At 39.6% G+C, this 22,731-nt stretch overlaps 1 protein-coding gene across 2 annotated transcripts in view; it reads left to right on the top strand.

The window, feature by feature from the left end:
- The first annotated feature begins 10,713 nt into the window (after positions 1-10,713).
- The window catches only part of LOC127447476 (disintegrin and metalloproteinase domain-containing protein 10-like), a 106,441-nt gene continuing 94,423 nt past the window's right edge, over positions 10,714-22,731 (top strand). For both annotated transcript variants that reach the window (XM_051709504.1, XM_051709419.1), the window contains exon 1: positions 10,714-10,892. In XM_051709504.1, the coding sequence (XP_051565464.1) occupies positions 10,826-10,892 (67 nt within the window). In that variant the 5' untranslated portion in view covers positions 10,714-10,825. The remainder of the gene's footprint in view (positions 10,893-22,731) is intronic.

The following is a 22,731-nucleotide window of genomic DNA, read 5'->3' as shown; positions in this document are numbered from 1 at the left end:
TGTATAGACAAACCAGACAAACAAACATTTACACTCCTCAACCCGGGCAACCTGCCAATTCAGCCCTAAACTGCAGTGCTGTTTTGAGAACAATGCCAACCATCAAATTATGGGCTCGTTGTTTCTCAGCCAGCTCAAAAGCCACCATTCAAAACGGGCTCCTTTGTCCTTACTGGTGTCACTACAGATAGAGGTATCCGCAGGGTTTCAATACACCTCTCTCTGGGTGAACACAACTTCTTTGCGTGACCTATCAATTCACCCCAATTCAGCCCATTCCCACCTAGGAGTGCTGTATCCATAGGGTTTTTAAACTTGCCAATCCAGCCGCCCCAGTGGTGCTATTTTGACAAGCAGTGCCAACCATCAATTTGTGGGCTCACTGCTTCTCTGCCAGTTCAAGGGCCTCTGTTCTAAACAGGCTCCCTTTCCTCACTGGGGCCACCAGTGAGAGCGGTATCTGCAAGGTTGGGTGCAAAATTATGTTGTGGAATATTGAAGACTCTTTTTCTCTCTCAGTAAGAAAACACACGAAGTCAGGGGTTCCAGATGTCAAAGGTTAGACCAGTGTTTCCCAACCACTGTGCCACGGCACACTAGTGTGCCATGAAAGATTGTCAGGTGTGCCGTGGAAAATTATCAAATTTTACAAAATAAATAAATGCATAAATAAAATACAAAAATAACCAGGGATCGGACTCCCGCTTGATTGATTACAGCAGTAGTCAATCGGATTCTTGGCAACCGCAATCCTACCGAGGCAGATTGCTTGATTGGTTATAGCTACGGCCAATCGCGCGCTTGGCTACAGCAGTGCGTGCACAGTGAATCTGTGTCTGACAGGAATGGAGCTTGAACTCTGAAGAAGGGACACTTGTGAAACTTCTCATTTGTAAACGAGCTGAATGACCTGGTACATTTACCGACCGACTGAATGAGAGGGGCATGTTGTTTGTTCACTTCGGGATCTTTCGTCTTTGTTGTTCATCAAGGAGAGAAAAGGGTGGAAGAACTATGATAAATGTGTTAAAGTGAATGGTTTATACATGTTAAGGGTCTTTCACATGACTCACGTTAGTACTGTCGAATACATTGAAGTCTATGAAGTGACGCAACTTTACACAAAGGTTTTTTCCACAAACGTTTTTGCTTAACAAATAATGTCTTTGAGAGTACAACGCAACAAGAAATATTTAAAAACTCCCCAAATTTGTGAAGAGATATTGAATGTTCTTTTAATTAAATATTACCTATTGTTTCCAAGTATCAGAGACCCCAGTTATTGAACTAATTTAAATTTACCAAAAAAATGCTTAGACCTAAACATAAATGAGTCCTTTTATTACTTTCTGCTATCAAAGCAACAGCGTTTTTTTTCTCTCTCTCTTCCAAATACATGTTTTCAATGTTTATTGTGCACATCTCCCGCTTTCTTGCATGGCAAACTCGTAAAATTGCCCCTCTGTGACGCTTTCTGCAACGCTTGTCAAGTGGAGGACAATGTGGCGCTTGATGCTGGCGTTGAACGGAGTGCTGACGCCTCGACTCAGCTCATGTAAAATGCGCTTTACAATGATGAAAAAACATTATTGAAACTCAAAATTATTATTAGGCTATTATTGTCCTCTTTTCTGATAAAAGTCATGCTAAATCTGTAGGAAAATGAAACCGAAGATCTGGTTTGTGTTTATAATTCTTAAAAAAATCTACTGAAGTCAGTAGATTTCTAGTCATGCAAGTTTTCATGAAGGAGAAGAACGTTATTTTTTGTAATTAACATTTTTATTGATTCATATGCACATGACAGTGAAAAACTCAACACATATATAAAGAATCAACATTTTACATTTAAACCCCACTAATACAATCCCACCCTGACCCCTAACGAACACCCCTGTGGTCCCACATAACACACACACACACACAATACAAAATATATATATATATATATATATATATATATATATATATATATATATAATATATATATATATATATTATATATATATATATATATATATATATATATATATATATATAAATAAAATAATAATAAGCATACATGATTAAACTAAACTGCACTCTCCACATCACCTCCCTGAGAGTCCCCCCAAAAAACTAAATATTTGCCCCATTTTTTAACAAATAAGTCCCTAAACCCCAGCCTTCTACTTACCACTTCCTCAAATGCAGCTACCCTCCCCATTTCCACACACCACTCCAAAAAAGAGGGTGCTCCACTTGACTTCCAACCCCTTAAAATTACTTGCCTGCCGATCATGAGACTGGTCAGAACCCAATTTTTAATGTGATTATCCCCTAAATTCACGACCGACCTATCGCCCAAAATACAGAGTCTGGGACAAAACAAAACCTGAATGTTCAAAACATCACACAAATAATTCCGAACCCTCAACCAAAACTCCTGGATCTTAACACCCCCCCAAAAGACATGGGTAGTGTCTCCAACTTCTGATTGGCATCGCCAGCAGGTGGGTGTGTCTTTAAGATCAAGCCTATATAATCTAGAGGGGGTCCAATAAAATCTATGTAAAATCTTAAATTGCATAAGGCGAACCCTTGCATCTCTAGTTACAGACTTTACATTTTTCAGAATCTTAGTCCACACTCCATCCTCCAATACCAAATTCAAATCTTTTTCCCATACTCTCTTGAGAGAAGTCAAGGCTCCATCCCCCAGACTCTGAATTAGCAGGGAGTAATACACTGATGCCTCATGACCTTTTCCAAAAGCAGCAATCACCTCTCCCAAAGCACCTGTCACTTTAAGGGGGTGTGTGCTACTCCCAAAAACAGTACAGAGCATGTGGCGCAGCTGTAAATACTTATAGAACTGAGATCTGGGAATCCCAAAATAATGAACCAAATTCTCAAAAGATCTCAACACTCCACTCTCATACAGGTCGCCGAGTGTAGTAACCTCCCTCACAATCCACTCTGACCAGCAGAAAGGGGACTTGTTGATACATAATTTGGGGTTCAGCCATATGCTTGAGGCATCATTTAAATAAATGTCCGAATTAAATACTCTGGCCACTCTTGTCCAAATCACGTGCAAATGTGAAATAACAGGGTGTGATTTATCTTCTCCGGTTACTTTGATAGAAAGGCTTTGCAGTGGCAAAATAGGGGCAAGGACTTCCTGTTCAATAGAAAACCAGGGAGGGGCTCTTTCAGGTGGAAGCGTCCAATGAGCTAAATGCCTGAGGCCAAACGCATAATAATAAAACAAAATCTTGGGTAGGCCTAGCCCACCTTTGTCTATCGGCCTATGTAACTTATTAAAATTCAATCTGGGACATTTACCATTCCAAATGAAGGACTTCGCTATGCTATCAAATTGCTTGAAATAAGAGAGGGGGACATCTACAGGGAGAGACTGTAGCAGGTAGTTAAATTTTGGAATACAATTCATTTTAATAACATTAACCTTCCCAATCATCGATAATGTAATGAATGTAATGAAATGTAATGAAGCCCACCTGTCCACATCACTCGAAAACCTTTTTATTAAAGGGTCAAAATTAACACTAACTTAATCAGACAAATTTGCTGGGAATAAAATCCCCAAATACTTAATGCCTTGTTTGGGCCACTGGAAGGCGTCCGGCTGGAAAGCCGTTACTGGACAGTAGGCTGTCAGAGCCAAAGCTTCAGATTTAGACCAATTGATTTTGTATCCTGAGAACGTGGAAAAGGAATTAATAATTCTGTGAAGGCAAGGCATAGATCTAGTAGGTTCAGAGACAAATAATAAAATATCATCTGCATAAAGCAGAAGCTTATGCACCACACCTCCCGCAACCACCCCTGGAAAATCATCCTCCTTTCTTATTGCGGCTGCTAATGTTTCCAGGACAAGACAGAACAATAAAGGGGAAAGAGGGCAACCCTGCTGAGTGCCCCTATCCAGAGTAAAATAATCTGAAATTAATCCATTTGTTTGTACCGCTGCTACAGGGTGTCTATAAAGTAACTTAATCCAACCAAAAATGTACTCCTGAACCCATACATTTCCAAAATCTTAAAGATAATCCCATTCTACCATATCAAATGCCTTTCGGCATCAAGTGAGATGGCAGCGACCGGAGACTGATCATTCGCTACTGACCACATGATATTGATGAGACGCCTGATGTTATCAGAAGAGCTACAGCCCCGAATAAACCCCACCTGATCTATATGTATAAGAGATGTCATAACCTTACTTAATCGGATAGCCAGAATTTTTGACAATATTTTTACATATAGTTGGATCAGGGAGATTGGACGGTAACTTTTACGCTCGCTTGGATCTTTGTCCTTTTTAAGAAACAGACTGATCCGGGCTTGTGTCATGGTTGGAGGAAGCTTTCAATTCTTTAATGATTCAGTATAAACTTCTAACTAAAGTGGAGCCAGTTCTGTAGCATTGCATCTAAAAAATTCTGCGGCAAAACCGTCTGTCCCCAGAGCCTTCCACAAAGTCTCAAATATCTTCATCAGTAGACGAAGATGTAGAACTATAAAAATCAAGATAGAACTCTTTAAAGGCATTATTAATATCAATGGCTGAGGTAAAAATTTCACCACCAGCAGATTTCACTGAGGGAATGATAGAAAGAGACTCTCTCTGCATTATATATCTAGTCAAAAGCTTCCCTGCTTTGTCACCCGACTCAAAGTATGACTGTCTTGCCCTAAATAACCAAAACTCCACTTTCCGTGACAAAATAGTATTATATCTATATTTCAATCGGGTCAATTCTCTGAGGCCATCAGCTGACATACGGCGCTTCAGCTCTGCCTCTGCACTTTTAATATTCTCTTCCAACTCCACGAGTTCTCGTGCTTTGGATTTTTTGATGAATGAGGCATACTGTATGATCCGACCCCTAAGAACCGCCTTAAGCGCCTCCCAAGCCACGCCCACAGAGGATACTGAGGACCAGTTGGTCTCCATATAAACATTGATTTCAGCCTTTAACATTTGTTGGAAATCAGGATTTTGCAAAAGGGACACATTAAGTTGCCAACTTTATGATTTATTTTTCTCTGTATATGGCAACACCTCTAAACTCACCAGGGCATGATCTGAGACTAAGATATTTCCAACTGAGCAATCAACAACAGATGAAATGAGGGATTTGGATATAAAAAAAATCTATTCTAGAATAAATCTTATGGACTAATGAAAAAATGTATAGTCCCTACCAGATGGGTTCAAAAGTCTCCAAATATCTGTAAGACCAAGATTTTTACACATCCTGTGAAGCGTCAATGTTGCTCTAGGGGGTTTACACACTTTTGCTTCAATGTGATCAAGGACTGAGTCCATCAAAAGATTAAAGTCTCCTCCCAATATTATATCATGAGCAGTGCCAGTGGTTTGCAGCAACCCTTCAAGATCTATAAAAAAGCCCTGATCATCAACGTTAGGTGCGTAAATATTAGCCAAAATCAACCTTTGCCCTTGAATTTCAGCTAAAACAATAATGACTCTCCCTAATTTATCTTTAGTCTGTTTGAGACATTTGAATTGTAGATGTTTATTAATCAGTATAATGACTCCCTTGCTCTTACTTGAGCCAGCACTGAAAAAAAACATGTCCACCCCATATCTTCCCAAATTTTTCAGCTTCCTGCGGGGAGAAATGTGTTTCTTGAAGAAACACAATATCATATTTCTTATGTTTAAGAAAAGTAATAACCTTCCTTCTTTTTATGGGGTGCCCCAACCCATTTATATTCCATGTGGAGAGAGATAGTACACTCATATTAATGTTTGACATTTTGATATTGTAGAAAAACAAATTGTGTCAAAAACAAAATTATACAGATCACATTCCCCATTAGTGAAACAATCAAACCCCGAACTTCCCCCCGAACAAAACAAACAGAAAAAAGAAAAACATGTGCATTAACCCCGTGCACGAAAGCGCCAACTGGTGACAATCCCTCTAAACTCAAAAGGTCCATGAACAACCACGAGCCCCCACGACAACTTTGCCATCGGATTGCTCAATTTTGCCTCACAAATTTGTGAGGCAAAATTACATAACAGAAAATACTTTGTAAAATAAACCCCAGCAAATAGGAAGAATGAACACAAAGAACGTGTAGATTCAGAAGTGGTCATTGAGCTAACAAGTTAATTAAATTGAACAAATTTATGACACAGAAGCAAGCCACACCAAAATACCTTTTATTTTTGCAGCTAATTCTGCAAAATTGTGCAGTTAATTTATCTACTTGAATCATTAAAATCACTGGTGCTTTTAGCTAATTGAAAAAAAAAAAAATGTTAGTGGACCAGTGATTCTCTTACCTTTTTGCCCTTCATGAGTTTGCATTCCTATAATTTGCTGTGGCATTTGCAAGAACAAATCAACAAATTAGAAAAGAAGCAAATTGTTGTTTTTCATTACCCAGTAAGCGCTCTTGCCACCTGTGACCTCATTACATATGTCACGTAGCATACCTACGTGACTTGATAGTGGTGTGCCGTGGTATTTTTTTTATTCGTAAAAAGTGTGCCGTGGCAGAGAAAAAAGTTGGGAAACACTGGTTTAGACTTTATTGAGCAAACCAACAAAGCCGAGATGCCAGCTGTATCGTCTGATCCTCTCATTCAAAGCTTACTTGTTTATATACTTTTGTTATCACACATTAGCTCATAAGCACACCCCTCCTGTTATCTTAGCCAATAAGCGTGCTTCTCCACCCTCCTTGTTCGCCACCATTATTTCACAGACTCTCTTTTTAATGGTGGAATTCTGGCAGTTAGTCTATTTTTTTTTAAATAACCTTTTAAATTAATTTATTATGAAAGTATACATTTATCATAATTCAATAACTTTGACTATTGGCTGTGGTAATCTTTAACTATTGTCTGTGCCATTCAGTGCTTTGAAGAGTACTCTCTCCCTAGTACTTTCCTGTCATGGCTGAGTGCCCAGGTTTCTCTCAGCAAGGTCACGAAGACCTTACAGTCTCATCCTTATTTTCCTGGATTAAAATAATGCTCAAACTATTCTATATAAGCACTTTTTCTATGTTTGATATATAAAAATATACTATAACAGTAAAACACATAATTTATCTTAATATTTTACTGTTATCCATCAAGGCCCACTTAACAGTAAAACATAATTTATCTAACATTTTTACTGTTATCCATCAAGGCCTACTTAACAGTAAAACAATTTTTTTTTTACATGCAAGTAAATTATTTTGGAATCAGAAATGTGTCTGTTCTTTAATTTGGAGAAGTCTTTTTAAGAATGCTCTTACCACTATGGGCAGACCTGTGGCGAGTTACACAAACAATTTATCCTAAAAGTAAAATTGCTTACCTCAAGTGGCCACCAGTTTGTGCAGCTCGCCTCCTGCCAGCCCGACGTGGCAGCCTGCATTCCGCTTCTGTTCCAATACCACTTCTGACAACAAGTAATTATCTTGTGGCGATTCTTCTAAACAGCAATCGAAGCATAGTCGAGTCAAAAACTTCTTGGAGGCTCAAAGTTTCTGATTCCAAAACTAGACTTTATTATAAAAATAACAAAGCCGAGATGGTTCATGAAGCATCTGAAGTTACATTTTAGAACATGCCTTTTTATACAGTTTCTGTTCTCTTTGAGGATAGCCTCTTCGTCCAATAAAATTAACCCATGATATCATCCAATAATATCATCCAATTAAATCTTATGCCTCAATTATTTATGTCATCACTCCTTCTAACAGGCCATCCTGGCTTAACTTACTTCAGTGGTGGCAAAAGCATAACTATTTTATTTTATATGCATAAAACACACTGTAATCACTTCATATGGTTACATATTTTATATGAACTAACAATCATTACTTTCTGCATTAATTTGATTAGTATATTAAATGATTTCCCTTATTTCAGTTTATTGGTCACACACAACACATCCCTGTGAGATGGAGAAGTGTGTGTGTGCTGCCACAAGTGGTGTTCTTTTTATCCTTGAGACTTCCTCTTGATGCATGCATCTCGATTCACCCCAGTACTCCCTATTTCTCTTGACACATGCATCCCGATTCATCCCAGTACTCCCAATTCCACATATTGTCTGCATCAAATTATGCATTGTCAGACTCTGTTCTATTAAAAGAATTCACAGAAAGGGTCTTTACAAGGAGACACAGAGGGAGACTGTAATTCTCCCTAGAGAAGCCAAGCTGCATTTTTCCATTGATTTGCACTTTGATTATTAAACTGAGTAAATGATAATTAAATCAATAAATGAATGATTAAATCTGTAACATACTGAATAGCATTCATAATGAGGTTTATCATAGTACATTGATTACACATTGTCATTTTTAGATCATTGCATATTGCATACATGTTAATTTAATTATCAAAATGGAATAACTGAATGATTAAATGAAAATATACCATAAGTGCAAATTTTTTATACACTTTATTGGCACAGACAATCAATTGTGAACAAACTCCCAAACAGGAACGGCGGGAGGAGAGAACAGGGATTCTGTGCAAGTCTGCTTGGGGGCAGGTCTTCCCCGTGGTGAACAATGCGGACTCGTCTTCATGCTGCTGAAGCCATCAGGAACACTGAGGCTGATCAGAGGAAGGTTTCCCCGATGGGCAGGGCCCTTGGCACGGTGACTGTGGATAGCGGCACTTCGGCCAAGGCTTTTTCAGGTGAACAGCCGGCTCAGATGGACCCGGAGGGGCATGGGGAGTAGAGTGCTGCCGTTTAGGTGGAGTGTGAGCAGCTGGGCTGAGCAGCGGCACTGCCTCGTTTAGTCATGAAATGCTTCATAGCCTGCTGCTGTTTTTGCGCTGTCTGGAAGTGCTCCGATAGGGCTTCCACTGCATTGCCGAAGAGACCAGCGGGGGATACCGGCACATCGAGGCGTGCCGACTTGTCCCCATCACGCATGTCGGTCAGCGTCAGCCAAAGGCGATGGCCTAGGACGACCAGATTTCCCATGGAGCGCCCAATCGCTCTGGTGGTGGCTTTTGTTGCTCTTAGCACCAAATCAGTCACAACTCGAAGTTCTTTAAACATGGTTGGGTCGGGACCGGATTCATCCATTGTTTTTAGAATTTTGGCCTGGTAGACCTGGAGCACTGCCATCGTGTGCAAGGTGGCACCAGCTTGCCCAGCTGTATTATAGGTGTGTCCTGCCAGTGTTGAAGTAAACTGGCATGGCTTAGACGAGACCAGTGGGCGGGATCTCAGGCCAGTTTGAGCCGAGGGACATAAGTGGGCTGTTACCGCCTGTTCAACGGTGGGAAGCGAGCCATATCCCATTTGGTCTCCGTGGTTGATGGACGTGAAGGCTGCTGTATTGAAGAGGTGCAGCCTGGCCGAGTATGGTGAACTCCATGATTTGGAGAGTTCAGCATGGACCTCAGGGAAGAAAGGGTCAGGTCTACGCGGGGCGGTCTTAGTTTGGCGGCCCAGCAAAAAACACTCATCCAGCCAAGAAAGAGCTGGCTCTAGTGGAGATGACATTCGAGCTCCAGCTTGTCTATAGCCTTAGTGAGAATGCAGACAAGCTCCGCATCTGCCGTCAAAGAACAGTCTCCGCCTTTTGGAGGGGAGAAGCAGCGTTCTCCATTGACATGGACGAGGCGACAGTGTCTGAAGCCATGAGAGACACGACGTCATCACTCTCCTCTTCTTCTACATGTTTACCGCTGCCGAACTGCACGAGGGTGGAAGTGCCATTGGGCGGGTGAAGACTTTTAGTGAACAGGACGGGAGAAGAAGAGTGTGGGGGTGTGGGTGCATGTGGGACCTGAGCCAGCAGTACAGCCTCACAATCCGTTTGCTCCATGTCCTCGCTTTGAGCATCATCGTTCCCCAGGTCCTCGAGGGACGGGGGAGGCAACGGGGGAGCGAGAGCGGTCGGGTCATTGTGCTTAAACAGCGCTATCTGAACGCAGAGTGTTTAGAGGCACATTGCCTCGCAGTGTGGGCATTCAGCCTCGACCAGCACTGCTTCTGCGTTGTTGCCCAGACAGAACACACAGCTCTTGTGGCCGTCAGACTTGGGAACAGGTTTCCCACATCTGCACTTATGCGACAGCATCTTGAAAAAGATGTTCCAGTCAGCGCAAGTGTGGAAATGTTTTACTCTTTTAGATCACCAGAGCACAGCAGGGGAGTGGCCGTCTTCAGGAAGGGAAGTGCCATCCAGTGCAGGTAAGTGCGATTCGACGGTGAACCAAATCCAGGAGTGAAGGAGATAAATTCAGGCTATGCCGCCTGCTTATATAGAGAGCTGAGCGCCGTGCACTCACTGTCATTGGCTGAGCGGGCACAAACGCCATTGGCTCAATTCAGTTGCATCTGAGTTGGCGTGATCCAATAGGAGTTCAGAAATCTGAGAAAAGGAGTTTTTCCCATAAGCGTCAGCGACGTGATGTAAGTGACCGAAATCGAAAGGGAACACAGTAATCACAGCATATACCATGCTTTTACCACAGTAACTGTAGGACTACGCTGTTATGTGTAGTAAAGACAACAGCCTACCTTCAGACATTTTATGTCTATTCAGAAAAAAATATACTGTATATAATACCAGTACACAGTGAGGAAAGGACGCATGGATGCATGTTGTGGTTGTGAGAGGGAGTGGGCTTGGGCGTGGCCTCCGCGCTGCCTGCGCCTGACGTCATGACGTTAGAGACAGGCGCGGAGCTGAGGCCGCACAGCACATATACACACACACACACACACACACACGAGCACAGAGGGCGACTGCGCCTTTAAGACCAGCAAAACTAAAAACCAAAAACAGCCTCGCTGTCAATGTGCTAGCGATGAATTTACCCGATATGGTTTTGTTGAAACTCGTGCTGTTCTTATACTGCTTAAGCGACACCAAAGGTAAGAGTGTTTTGCTTTGGTTGGGGAAAAAGTGACGGGTAATCGGATTGTGGGTTAGCTGAAGTGATCTAGTATGGGAGGGGTGACCGTAGAGAGAGATTGAGCGCAGTGTGCGGAAGTGAAACCAAACACTAAAAACAGCGAACTTCTACAGTTAAACACGTAGATATTGTGGCGAGGAGCTGTGGTGCTGACTTCGGGTGGCATATTTCAGATGATTGTGTGCTAGCTGTCAAAGTGAGCACCGGCTAGCTAAAAACTAAGCAAGCGAATTCATGTTAAAGTCACTTGACAGATTAACTAGGAGTGGTGATTGATAGTTAGTCCTTTTCAAAACATCCGTTTCTGTTTTGTTTGAATTCTCATCTCCCCCTGGGTTGTTATTACCGAAGTGTGTTGTTGAGCGTGTTTTGTTCTTGTTCGAGTAATGGCAGGGTAAAACAGATGGGGTGAAATGAAAGAATCGCACACCTTTCCTGTTCTCAGTCCCACGCAATTTCACACAAGTGACGAGATTGTCACCATAGTCTTGTCTAGTTAACAGAAGTTAAATAAGTTAGTTTTTTAATGCACTACGTTTTAGGGTTAAGGTTTGTTTTAGTATAATACTACAATTGGCTTTGTTTATTAACAGTAGATACAAAAAGCTAGAAAAAAATTTGTTCAGTCCACACTCCACACAGAGTCTCTTCAGTCAGTCAGGAAATGATGCCATTACAGCTGTGAATTGAATGGTATCTCTGAGTCTATCAGTCTACCTGCCCTCTTGTTTTACTTGCTCTGATAGTTGTTTTAGCCTCTTCTTCACATCCGAGCCGCCTAGGACTCGTTCTGAGGAAGTATAATGTTTTGTAAGGGTTTCCAAGGGTTTAACATAAGCTTTGTGTGTGTGTTTTTTTTTTTAATTGACCAGTGTCTATTAAAGGGACAGTTCACCCAAAAATGAAAATTCTATTCATTTACTCACCCTCATGTCATCCCAGATGTGTCTGACTAACTTTCTTCTTCTGAACATAATCAAAGATTTTTAGATGAATATCTCAGCTCTGTAGGTCCATACAATGTAAGTCAACAGGGCCCAAAACTTTGAAGTTAAAAAAGCACATAAAGGCTGCATAGAAGTAATCCAAACTAGGGATGTTAATGATTAATCAATGATCATTTAATTGTTGTTGGTAATTTGTTCAATTAAGCTTATAGATCGTCAATTTATTAATATCACCACAAATCCGTTTAGTATTCATGCCAGCAGACATTGAAAAGACCCGATTTCTGAACCTTTCAGATGCAATAATTGGTCCGCTGGTTAGTCCATTTGTGAATGAACTATTCAATCACATGAATTTTTTGATGCGCATCTTGTCTATCTCATTTGTTTATCTTTAAAACATGTATTCACATTTTATTTAGACATCTGAGAATAGTTTATACTATACCAAACCTATCTTATACTTGATCCTTTCTGACACTTTTCACAATTTAACCTAATTTAAACCATATATTTTATTTATTATTGATTTTTTTTATTTTTTATCCTCTTTTCTTCCAGTTTGGAATGCCCAATTCCCACTATTTAGTAGGTCCTCGTGGTGGTGCGGTTACTCACCTCAATCCGGGTGGCAGAGGACAAGTCTCAGTTGCCTCCGCTTCTGAGACCGTCAATCCGTGCATCTTATCACATGGCTCATTGTGCATGACACCGCGGAGACTCACAGCACGGGAGGCTCGTGCTACTCTCTGCGGTCCATGCACAATTTACCATGCGTCCCATCGAGAGTGAGAACCACTAATTGTGACCACAAGGAGGTTACCCCATGTGACTCTACCCTCCCTAGCAACCGGGCCAATTTGGTTGCTTAGGAGACCTGGCTGGAGTCACTCAGCACACCCTGGATTCGAACTTGCGACTCCAGGGGTGGTAGTCAGCATCAGTACTCTCTGAGCTACCCAGGCCTCCACCACTATTTAATATAGTCTGCTTTCTGCACAATGTGGATTAAGCAGGATTTTAATCTCTGCTGCCATTGTATTAGTTTAGCAGAACTTTAACCACTCACCACCACATTACAATAACCACTCACTCTTCTCTATTGTCTCACTGGCTTACCATGAGCAGGAATTCACTTTACCACTAAACTACATTACACTACATGCCCTTAAAACATACTACTCAAATCAGTAATGAGCTTTGTTCTCCTGTGCAGACAGAAGAGGGGCACATCGATGCTTACTTCCAGTGATGTGCCAAACGTCTCCTCAGTTTCACTTGCGAAGTGATTGTTTTCATATCAAATTGATCCTGTGTTTGAGAATGCATCTGTGTTACAAGCCAAAATTGCAAACACACCCACTAGAAATGATAGCTTTGGTATATCATGTCCTTACAGACTGCATGGTATCCTGTGGCTTCTCTTTATCAGCTTCTCAAACACCCATCATCAGCACATATGAAGCCCATTACTCATAATTATTGGAAGTTGCATACATTCTGTTGGTAAAGAGATTTCAAGAGGCATTACCAACCAGAAAAGACTTTGAAGTCATTGTGACATCTGGTGTAAGATTGATAAAATTACCATATACACCAAAGGCATATGTCTTGTGCAACACGAAGATACTTTCCCAATGCTGGTGTTAGATAATTAACCAGGAGAGTCGTTCAGTTGAACTAATACATTTTTAAGACATCAAATGCTGTTTTGAATGCAGGATGAGGTAGCTATGTTTTATTCTGCTTTTAGCCATCAAAGGAAGGCCAGAGCAGTCTGGCATTTAACCAACACTTCATTTTCTGTTTCTTTTCTTTTGCCAAGTATTTGATTTGAGTTGTTGTTTGGCTTAGTGTTGAGGGGACCAAATCAAAAATAAATAAAACTTAAACTTCAAAGGATACAGCAAAATTCTGATATTAAACAGGCAGAATGTTTAATGAGCCGTTGCAGGCGATTCACTGTCCGTTTGTTTTTTTGTTGTTACAAATGCATCACAAGAGAATATGTGATGATATTAAGAAGCTAAAACCTGAGCATCTAGCTGAGAAGAATGTCCTCTACTAGGGAACTTACAAAGATTTAGTTTTGTAACCAGTTTTGCTCAAGACAAGTGAGTTTTATTCAATTCCATTTGGTTGTATTGTTTGTTCTTGAAGACTATAGACCTGAAAGCTGGGTATAAGCCAGTATAATACCAGATTTAACAGACCTTAAATATACAAATATGTTTTAGTGAACTTTTAACATAAGCTAATGATTGTTGGCAAAAGTAATCATAGCTAACACAATTAAAATGCCACAAGGTGCTGTCCAACAAACATTTTAAGAGGCTAAATATATCTCTTTAAAGCAGTTTCGTCTTGTTTAGGAAGGTGATTGCCATTTATCTGTCTATAAATAGTGCTACGTATATAATCAGATTACTGAGGGAACAATGTTCCTCTTGCCATTTTCACTCTGAGCTGTGTTACCAAACAGATGGGTCAGCTGCTCTTCTCCTGCCCTGTCTGCACTGTGCCCTTATGATAAGGCTCAGTCCAGCACCCACACCTCACAGATCATAATATATGTCACTCCATTTTTACCCTCCATTCCAGGACTGTTGACCCTCTGCACCGCAAAGCTCTGCTGTTCAGAACTGGTATATTCTGGAAGAAAAGAGTAAACAACTCTGACCAAATAACAGGACCAATATAGAATAATTCTGTCTGATGGACCTTTTATTGTGTTCCAGGGACAAATTGCCAGTCCATTTTGCCACAGTATCACTTTCAGACAGACTGCAGGGCTTGGCTCAGACTCTTTGCGAACTGTGGAGATTATTTGGCAGCCTGGATGTCAGTTGGCCTATTACATACTCTCTCTGTTAAAGGAATGTTCAGGGTCCAATACAAGTTAAGCTCAATCGACAGCATTTGTGGCATAATACTGATGACCACAAAAATTACTTTTGACATGCCCTTCCTTTTCTTTAAAAAAAGCAACAATCTGGGGGTAACAGTGAGGCACTTACAATGGAACTGAATGGGGCCCAATCTCAAAAATGTAAAATACTCACTGTTTCAAAAGTATAGCCACAAGACGAAAACAATATTGCATGTTAACATACTTACTAACCTTTTCTTTGTAAAGTTATAGCCAGTTTTACAACTTCATTGCCATGATGATGTAATATCAACAAACCCTAAAATGGCTGTAAACATTATGATTTAAACAATTTTACAGCTCACATAATACATGAGTTTTAACAGAAGAATTAATATGTGCTTTTCTAAAATTATGTGCTTCACATTTCTGCCTTTACACACTCCAAAAATTGTCCCCATTCACTTCCATTATAAGTGCCTCACAAACTAAGTTTCCATCCAAGGGTTTGTTTGTGACAAATATTGTAGCGCATTAAAAAGTTTACCGATATAGCTGATGGAAACTATGCAAATTATCACTAAAATTTCACAAGTGTCGACATAATATTTTTCCGTTTAAAGATATTTTTTTTTTTTAAAGAAAAGGAGGGATGAGTCAAAATAATTTGTGGTAATCAATATTATGACACAAATGCTGTCAATTGAGTTCCTTTAATGGGTTATCTCAGTGAATTTTGTCATACATGTTGGGTCTGTTGAGGAGATATATATTCTGATTGTATGATCCAGTGTGTAAATATTCCACCCTTGAAACGAAGTACTCAAACTTACTTGGAAAAAAAGTAATTTTACACATGGGAGCTTCTTTCATGTGGTTAAGTCCAGCTCCTCTTAAAGGGTTAGTTCACCCAAAAATGAAAATTCTCTCATGATTTACTCACCCTCATGCCATCCCAGATGTGTATGACTTTCTTTCCTCTGTTGAACACAATCGAAGATTTTTAGAAGTATTTCTCAGTTCTGTTGGACCATACAATCATGATGTGAATGGGTGGCAAAATTTTGAAGCTCCAAAATCCACATATGGGTAAAATAAAAGTACTCCAGACGACTCTGGTGGTTAAATCTATATATTCGAAAGCGATTTGATAGGTGTGGGTGAGAAACAGATTAGTATTTTTTATTTTTTTTTTTTACAATAAATTCTCCCTGCTTAGTCTATCTGCACTCTACTTTTACTTTCACCTTCTGTTTTTTGGTGATTCACATCCTTCTTGCATATCGCCCCCTAATGGGCAGGGAGGAGAATTTCTGACAAAGAATTAGTTAAATATTTATCTGAACAAATGGATTAAACCACTGGAGCCGTATGGATTAATTGAAATCGAAATTTTGGCACCCATTCACTTGCATTTTGAGGACCTTAATTTGTGTTCTGCAGAAGAAAGAAAGTCAAAAAAATCTGGGATGGCATGAGGGTGAGTAAATCATGAGAGAATTTTCATTTTTGGGTGAACTATTCCTTTAAGCATGCATTGAGCGTAGTATAGATCTTAGCACTGAGAAGAAACAATGCCACGACCCTACTTCACATCCACCCGACAACTGCATACTGGGCACCGCTCTGCACACGGGTCCAACACAAGCTGATTTGTTCAAAAGCATCTGCCATGCTAGTCTGACTTGTTGTTCACTCATTTGTCCAAATCAGCTAGGCTAACTCTCTAAGGGTATGATGCACCCAGTAAGGTACGTTAGAGTAGGCTTGACAAATAAGATTTTGATGTAATGTTTAAAAAAAAATTTAAGAGAAGAGGCCCTTTATTTTTTACATTTTGTTTGCTTCCAAGCTTTCAAATGCAAATTTTGCCTATATCTGGCACCTGATGTTTGCTTACAGAGTTATACAGTAGATTGGTGTGTGTTATGCACAACTTTTCATTGAGAATAGCCAAAATATTAAGACACTATAACACTAACTGGGCTAGCCTACCCTATGAAACCAGTCTCCTTACCCTGTACCCTGTACCTTCTATGTGCTTTGAACCTTAAAATATCCCCATGACGCCCAGGTTCTGTGTTGTCTTGTCTTTTTAAACCCTCTGGAAGTCTTCGTTGTAAGTCTGAGTTTGCATTTGTATGTGTGGTTTCTCGACAGAGCCCCGCCTCAGATCTCTTCTATGGAGTAGGCTGTAGGAACACGAGTGTAAAGGTCACTGGCCCCTCAGACAGGCCCTGTGAACTCTGCTGCAGCATGATAAATCATGACTCAAGCTGTTTCCACTTGCTGTAATATTCTGACTGCACCACCCAGTTCAAATTTATGCTTTAGTGTTTAGATATACAATGTGTTAATTTACAATGTGCTTTGTAATTTAATTTTTTTATTTTTTTTTTAATATATTGTATTGTTGGCCAGACTGAGAAAAGAGTAATGCGGCAGTCAGCATTGTGTTCAGTATGGTGGTAAATGCAAACTGAAAACTCAAAGCACTTGACCTAGAACTTTGAATTGGTGCAAACAGTGCAGAGAAAATTGCGTGTGGGTGCACTTTTATATATTTTTCTGTCAAAAGCTTTAATGGTGATAAGAACAGACATGTTTCAGGACTATATACAAGCAGGACTCATTGGTAGCTAGACATAGTCTTTTACCTCAAACTGACCCCTAAGTGGGCGCTGATATTGAAAAAAAAAAAGTTCAGGCTTTTAACGTGTCTCAACATGTGGTCTTGTGGTCTGCAACATAACATCTTCACGACTCGCCAAACCATTTCTGTGAATGGAGGATGATATTCTTTCTATTTTGGAGACTGTAACCACTGAAAATAAATTTGCTTGTTTGTGCATCAACTTAAAGTCCATCATGGTCTGGAGACCAGATTAGAGTGAACCTGTTTAACGAAATTGTGTTCAACAAATTATAGATGTTCACTTTTGGATGTGAAAGTTGCTGGGTTGTGTGATTGTGTAAGTTGTGTAATCATAGGCTGTCACAAGTATAATGGGTATGGGATGTAAATGGCTTTCCTTTAGTTATGTTCTGTTATTAGGGACAGCTTGCAGAAGGCCTAAATTCTTGCCTCTTTCAGCACCAGTTTACCCAGGCCCATTTCCTTGTTCACACAGTCATGCTCTTCTCAGCCAGTGGTGCTGTACGTTACCTCTGACAGCTCTGCGGCTTTCTTTGTATGGGAGTCTTGCGCTTTTGTCCTCACATGTGGGGTAATTTAGGCAGAAATGAGCAGCCATTGTTTGTGCTTATACAAAAGAGCTCAGTGTCCACCCTCCTTCCACATGATCACCACTTTTCCCTCCCAGTCTAAGCATACAGTAGAGCTTAAGCTTATACGTTTCTCATCTAAACATCAGTGCTGCACGCTCTGTACATCATTTCGGAGGAGGAGGAGGGTATAGCCTATTCATCAATGCCATTTGGATATGTTAGGGACTATCCTGGGCATGCCTGTTCTCCTAACACAATACTTAAAGGGCTCCAGACCAAAAAAATTACTTTCCTTAAATGAAACATTAAGGAGCCAAAAGGCTGTTTTTAGTCACCAAATTATATAATTGCTCGATTTATATTGTTGTTCAGAAACAAGATAGAAAGCAGAAGAAAAGACAGCTGATAACCCATTAATCAAAAGTTTAATAAACAGTATATATAGTTGAGAGCAAGTTTGCATTCCCTTTTTGTCTCAAATGTTCACACCCCTTTCATAATTTAGACAAATATAAGTACAAATTATATATATAAAAAAATTTAGTACTGTCCTTTAGAATCTACATAATCTACAATATTTACATAAAGCATAGTATGCACATAGTAGTGTTGCCTTTTTGAGCATCAATTAATGTTTGCACCTTGTGTAATAGTTGTGTTTGAGTCCCCCAATTGTCGTAAGGGTCAAAAGCTGGATCTTATATATACAACGATCAGCCACAACATTAAAACCACCTGCCTAATATTGTGTAGGTCCCCCTCGTGCCACCAAAACAGCGCCAATCTCAGAATAACATTGAGATGCTATACTTCTCACCACAATTGTACAGAGCGGTTATCAGAGTTACCGTAGTTTTTGTCAGTTCGAACCATTCTGGCCATTATCTGTTGACCTCTCTCATCTACAAGACGTTTCCGTGCACAGAACTGCTGCTCACTGGATGTTTTTTGGTTCAGTTGTTCACAGTGTTGTAAAGTGCACTGACTCACCTCCCTGCCTTAATAGAGCAAATTGTCCCATTACTTCTGATGAAACATCACTTTCCTGTCATTACACCTTTACGCTTTTCAGCAATGGCTCAGTGACTGACTTTTGTACTAGGTTACAAGCCTAAAGATGAGCAAATTACTCGTCATTGAAGCAAAAGATCAAGTTGCCATAGAAACAAGGCCAAAAAAAAAAGATAGTTGTCCACTGATATGATTGTCCTTGTCTCTCAAGACATGCTAATGTGAAATTATGTCATTCCAGCCAATCTTGAAACTGGCTGCACATTTTAATGATTTTGACCTACAAAGTGTTTTTTTTTTTATTGTCCCAGACACCCAGCAAATTAGCTCTGTTAAAAAATTTGTGAGCTGTCTGTCTAGACAGAATTTTAAGGCATCATATGGTTCCTGACGCAAAGTCTGTTTCAAACAAAAGACAGTACTAGGGGTGCAACGGTGTATCGCGGTTAAAAAATGTGACGATACACATCGTGGAGATTGTACGGGTGTTTTTTTTAAATATTTAAAAAAATAATATTTAGATGTAATCAGAGACAATATAATTTTAGAAAAATACAGCTTTAAAAATATTTTAAATGTATGTAATCAGGGACAGTGTGTAAGAGAGACAGAGACTATCTAACATTATTCCATATTTTCTGCAAAGCAAATTATTATTTTTTTTTTCTGCAAAGCTAATTATTAGCTAATATTAACATTTGGTGTCACCATTGCCCTGTTCTAGGCTGATTTTTAATCCCAGTATATCTCTGATGGATCATATCGCACTTTTAATAATATGTAAACATGCTGGACGAACATCCTTGACTGATAGGACGATAACATTAGCTGTTCGAATGGTTAGAACAGTATTATAAAGTCAAGGATGGAAACTGCTTACCTTTCCTCTTAATACACTGTTTTGAATATAAAAAAATGTCACTTATGAATCCATGCAGGCCGGTGAGTTTGTTTTTTTTCTCGGGGTTGAGGGGCATCCAGTTTGTTCCAGTCAGATTATAAACATGAGCGCTCCAAAGAGGTTTTGTTTCTAAGTGAATTTCTAAGTTAATTATCAGTAGTAAATCAATCATTAATACCAGCCTTATATGAATATGCTGCCTGAGTTTTGTACGCTTCAGAAGACCAAGTGCAATCACAGTACATTGCGAGAATGGACGCACAGAGGAACAGTTATATAGTGTTCCATGTTATAGGTTTTTGACTATAAAGTTTCCCAAACTTTTCTCCGTTCTGACAAAATGAACCTATGTCCAAGCTTCCTAATTTTATGGCATAGCTAGCATGGTAAAGTATATACGTCTGAAATATAAATGTGATATTCATTAGGGATGATCGAGACTAGTTGACTAAACGGTTCTGATGCTGCTAGTCGACACTGGAATTACTAGTCGGTTAATATTTCCCCCCATTAAACTGATAATAATTTTTACACATTTACGTTTGGCTTTATATTTTTACAGAGGCTGCACTTAAATTACTGTCATATTAATGTTACATATTTTTTAAAGAGAATTAATAATACAAATATTATTTAAAAAAGAGGATATCTGGAGCAGATACAGAGTTTAATTTCACCTCAGGCTGCGTGTGCTTCTTCCCTCTCTCTCACGGCGCGCGCAGGAAAATGTCCTCTCACTAGACAAGAAAACTCAGCAAAGTAGTAATGAAATCACTTCGGTGGTGCAGGAATCGGCTTTCCAAATTGTGAAAGTCCCTAAGGATGTTTTTGTAAAGGTCATCTTTACATCTGTGCATGCTTGTATGTTATTTTTCCACTGAGCGGATAGACGCCTCGGGTGAGTCAAGTCCCGTCTTTCACCGGACCATGTCGATGGGTTAATTTTACTCATCCAAAAAATTATGCTTTTGAGTAAGTAGCCTAGAAAATGACTGTTTTAGGTAAGGTATGCCATTTTTTAATCTGCTGATTAAGAAGGCTATTTTCAACAAGGTGCCGACTGCTGAATGGGTTAAACTATCTTTTATTCTGTGTGCACGTCATGTTTAGAATACATTAGGTTTATTGTAGGCTATCACAGGCCTATTTTTTTCTTACATCGTAACTGTTATTGGTTAACGTTCTTTACTGAACAGCTGTCATATTAGATCAATGACTAATGCACGACTGCACGTCGTGAAATAGGCGCAACTTAGAGAAAGTTTTTCACCACCCATAAATCGGTCACAGATTGGTTGAAAACGTACATCTGCCTTTTACATCATTAATCAACAGTTTCCAACCGTTAACTAACTGTAGAGTGCTAAAGAGAAAGATGCACTGCCTGGGGAAAAAGGGAGTTTGCTTTGAGAGTAAAGGAGATAGAGGAGAGTTTAGGAGGCAGGACATTAATGTGTGTGGAATTGGAATGAGTGTTCTGCTCCTCAGAGGCAGTGCTGTTACTGATCTATCTCTCTCTCTCTCTCCCTCTCTCTCCCTCTCTCTCTCTCTCTGACCAGATGAGAGGAAGATTTTATCACCGCTACACAGGTGGACAAATAGTCTGCACTGATACCCAAAACTCTCACAGTGTCCCTCATTCTCTGCCCACTCACTCTCTTGCAGAGTTATTTCCAGTTTGTTTGTTTTTAATCTTTTTTGTTTTATATTATTACTGTTATTTCTCAATACCAAACATTTCCACCTGCCATATAAGGGAAGTGCAGTCTGTCTGTAATGTTAAGAATTAAAACTGGCTTCGAACAAAAGTGCACTTTTCAACATCAGTTCAGCTGTTTCTGGATTTCTTTCAGACTGCTTTCTTTTCTCAGAAAAAAACTGAGGCAGTTTGCTTGCGAGTGATGTCCTGCTGTTTTATTTTCACTTGTTGTGTTTGTCTCTGAGTGATCTGTGTTTCCCAGCAAAGACTCTGGTGGTTTTCTCTTGACTTTGGTGTTTTATATTTATGAATTTCTTTACATTTATGCATTTTGGCAGACGCTTTTATCCAAAGTGACTTACAGTGTACTTATTACAGGGACAATACCCCCGGAGCAACCTGGAGTTAAGTGCCTTGCTCAAGGACACAATGGTGGTAGCTGTGGGGATCGAACTGATTACCAGTTATGTGCTTTAGCCGACTATGCCACCACCACTCACATGGTTTTGCAGAATTCCTGGCAAAAGTTGTTGCCTTTGCTTGACAAACATCTCCCAACCATTGAGGAGTGTGTAGTTGTAAGTGACGAAAATCTGCATGACAATGTAGGACTGAGTAATATATTGCATATTCATAATATATTTACAAAGATTTTGCTGCCAAAATAAAATTAAGCAATATAGTGAATATTAAAATATTTTTTAATAATTTTTTTATTTGGTCATCAAGAATCGTAGGGAGTATGTCATTAGACTAATTTCTCAATCCATTCTTGTCTTGTGACTTGTAAGAGGGTGTTAAGACAGAGATGTTTGGTAGCATCTTTAATTTAAACTTCAGTAGCAAAAATGGCATTAGATTTGGTCAGTTCAAATTCTCTTTATGAATCCGTTCAAACTGACTGTTTCATTGAATTGGTTAAAAACTATGATTCAGGGATTAGTTTGTGTCATCACTTAAAAAGTTACATGGAAGTCCCAGTTTGGCATTTTTCATGTAGCTTATTAAAGGAATACTTCACCCAAAAAGGAACGTTCTGTCATTATTTACTCACCCACATTGCAGTCCAAACCCCTATGACTTTCTTTTTTTATACGAAACACAAAAGGAGGGCTACTCCGTTCCGTCGTTTTAGTACAGTGT

Source organism: Myxocyprinus asiaticus, chromosome 1 (genome assembly GCF_019703515.2).
Source record: "Myxocyprinus asiaticus isolate MX2 ecotype Aquarium Trade chromosome 1, UBuf_Myxa_2, whole genome shotgun sequence".
NCBI classification, from domain to species: Eukaryota; Metazoa; Chordata; class Actinopteri; order Cypriniformes; family Catostomidae; genus Myxocyprinus; species Myxocyprinus asiaticus.
This window is presented reverse-complemented; position numbering and strand designations above follow the sequence as displayed.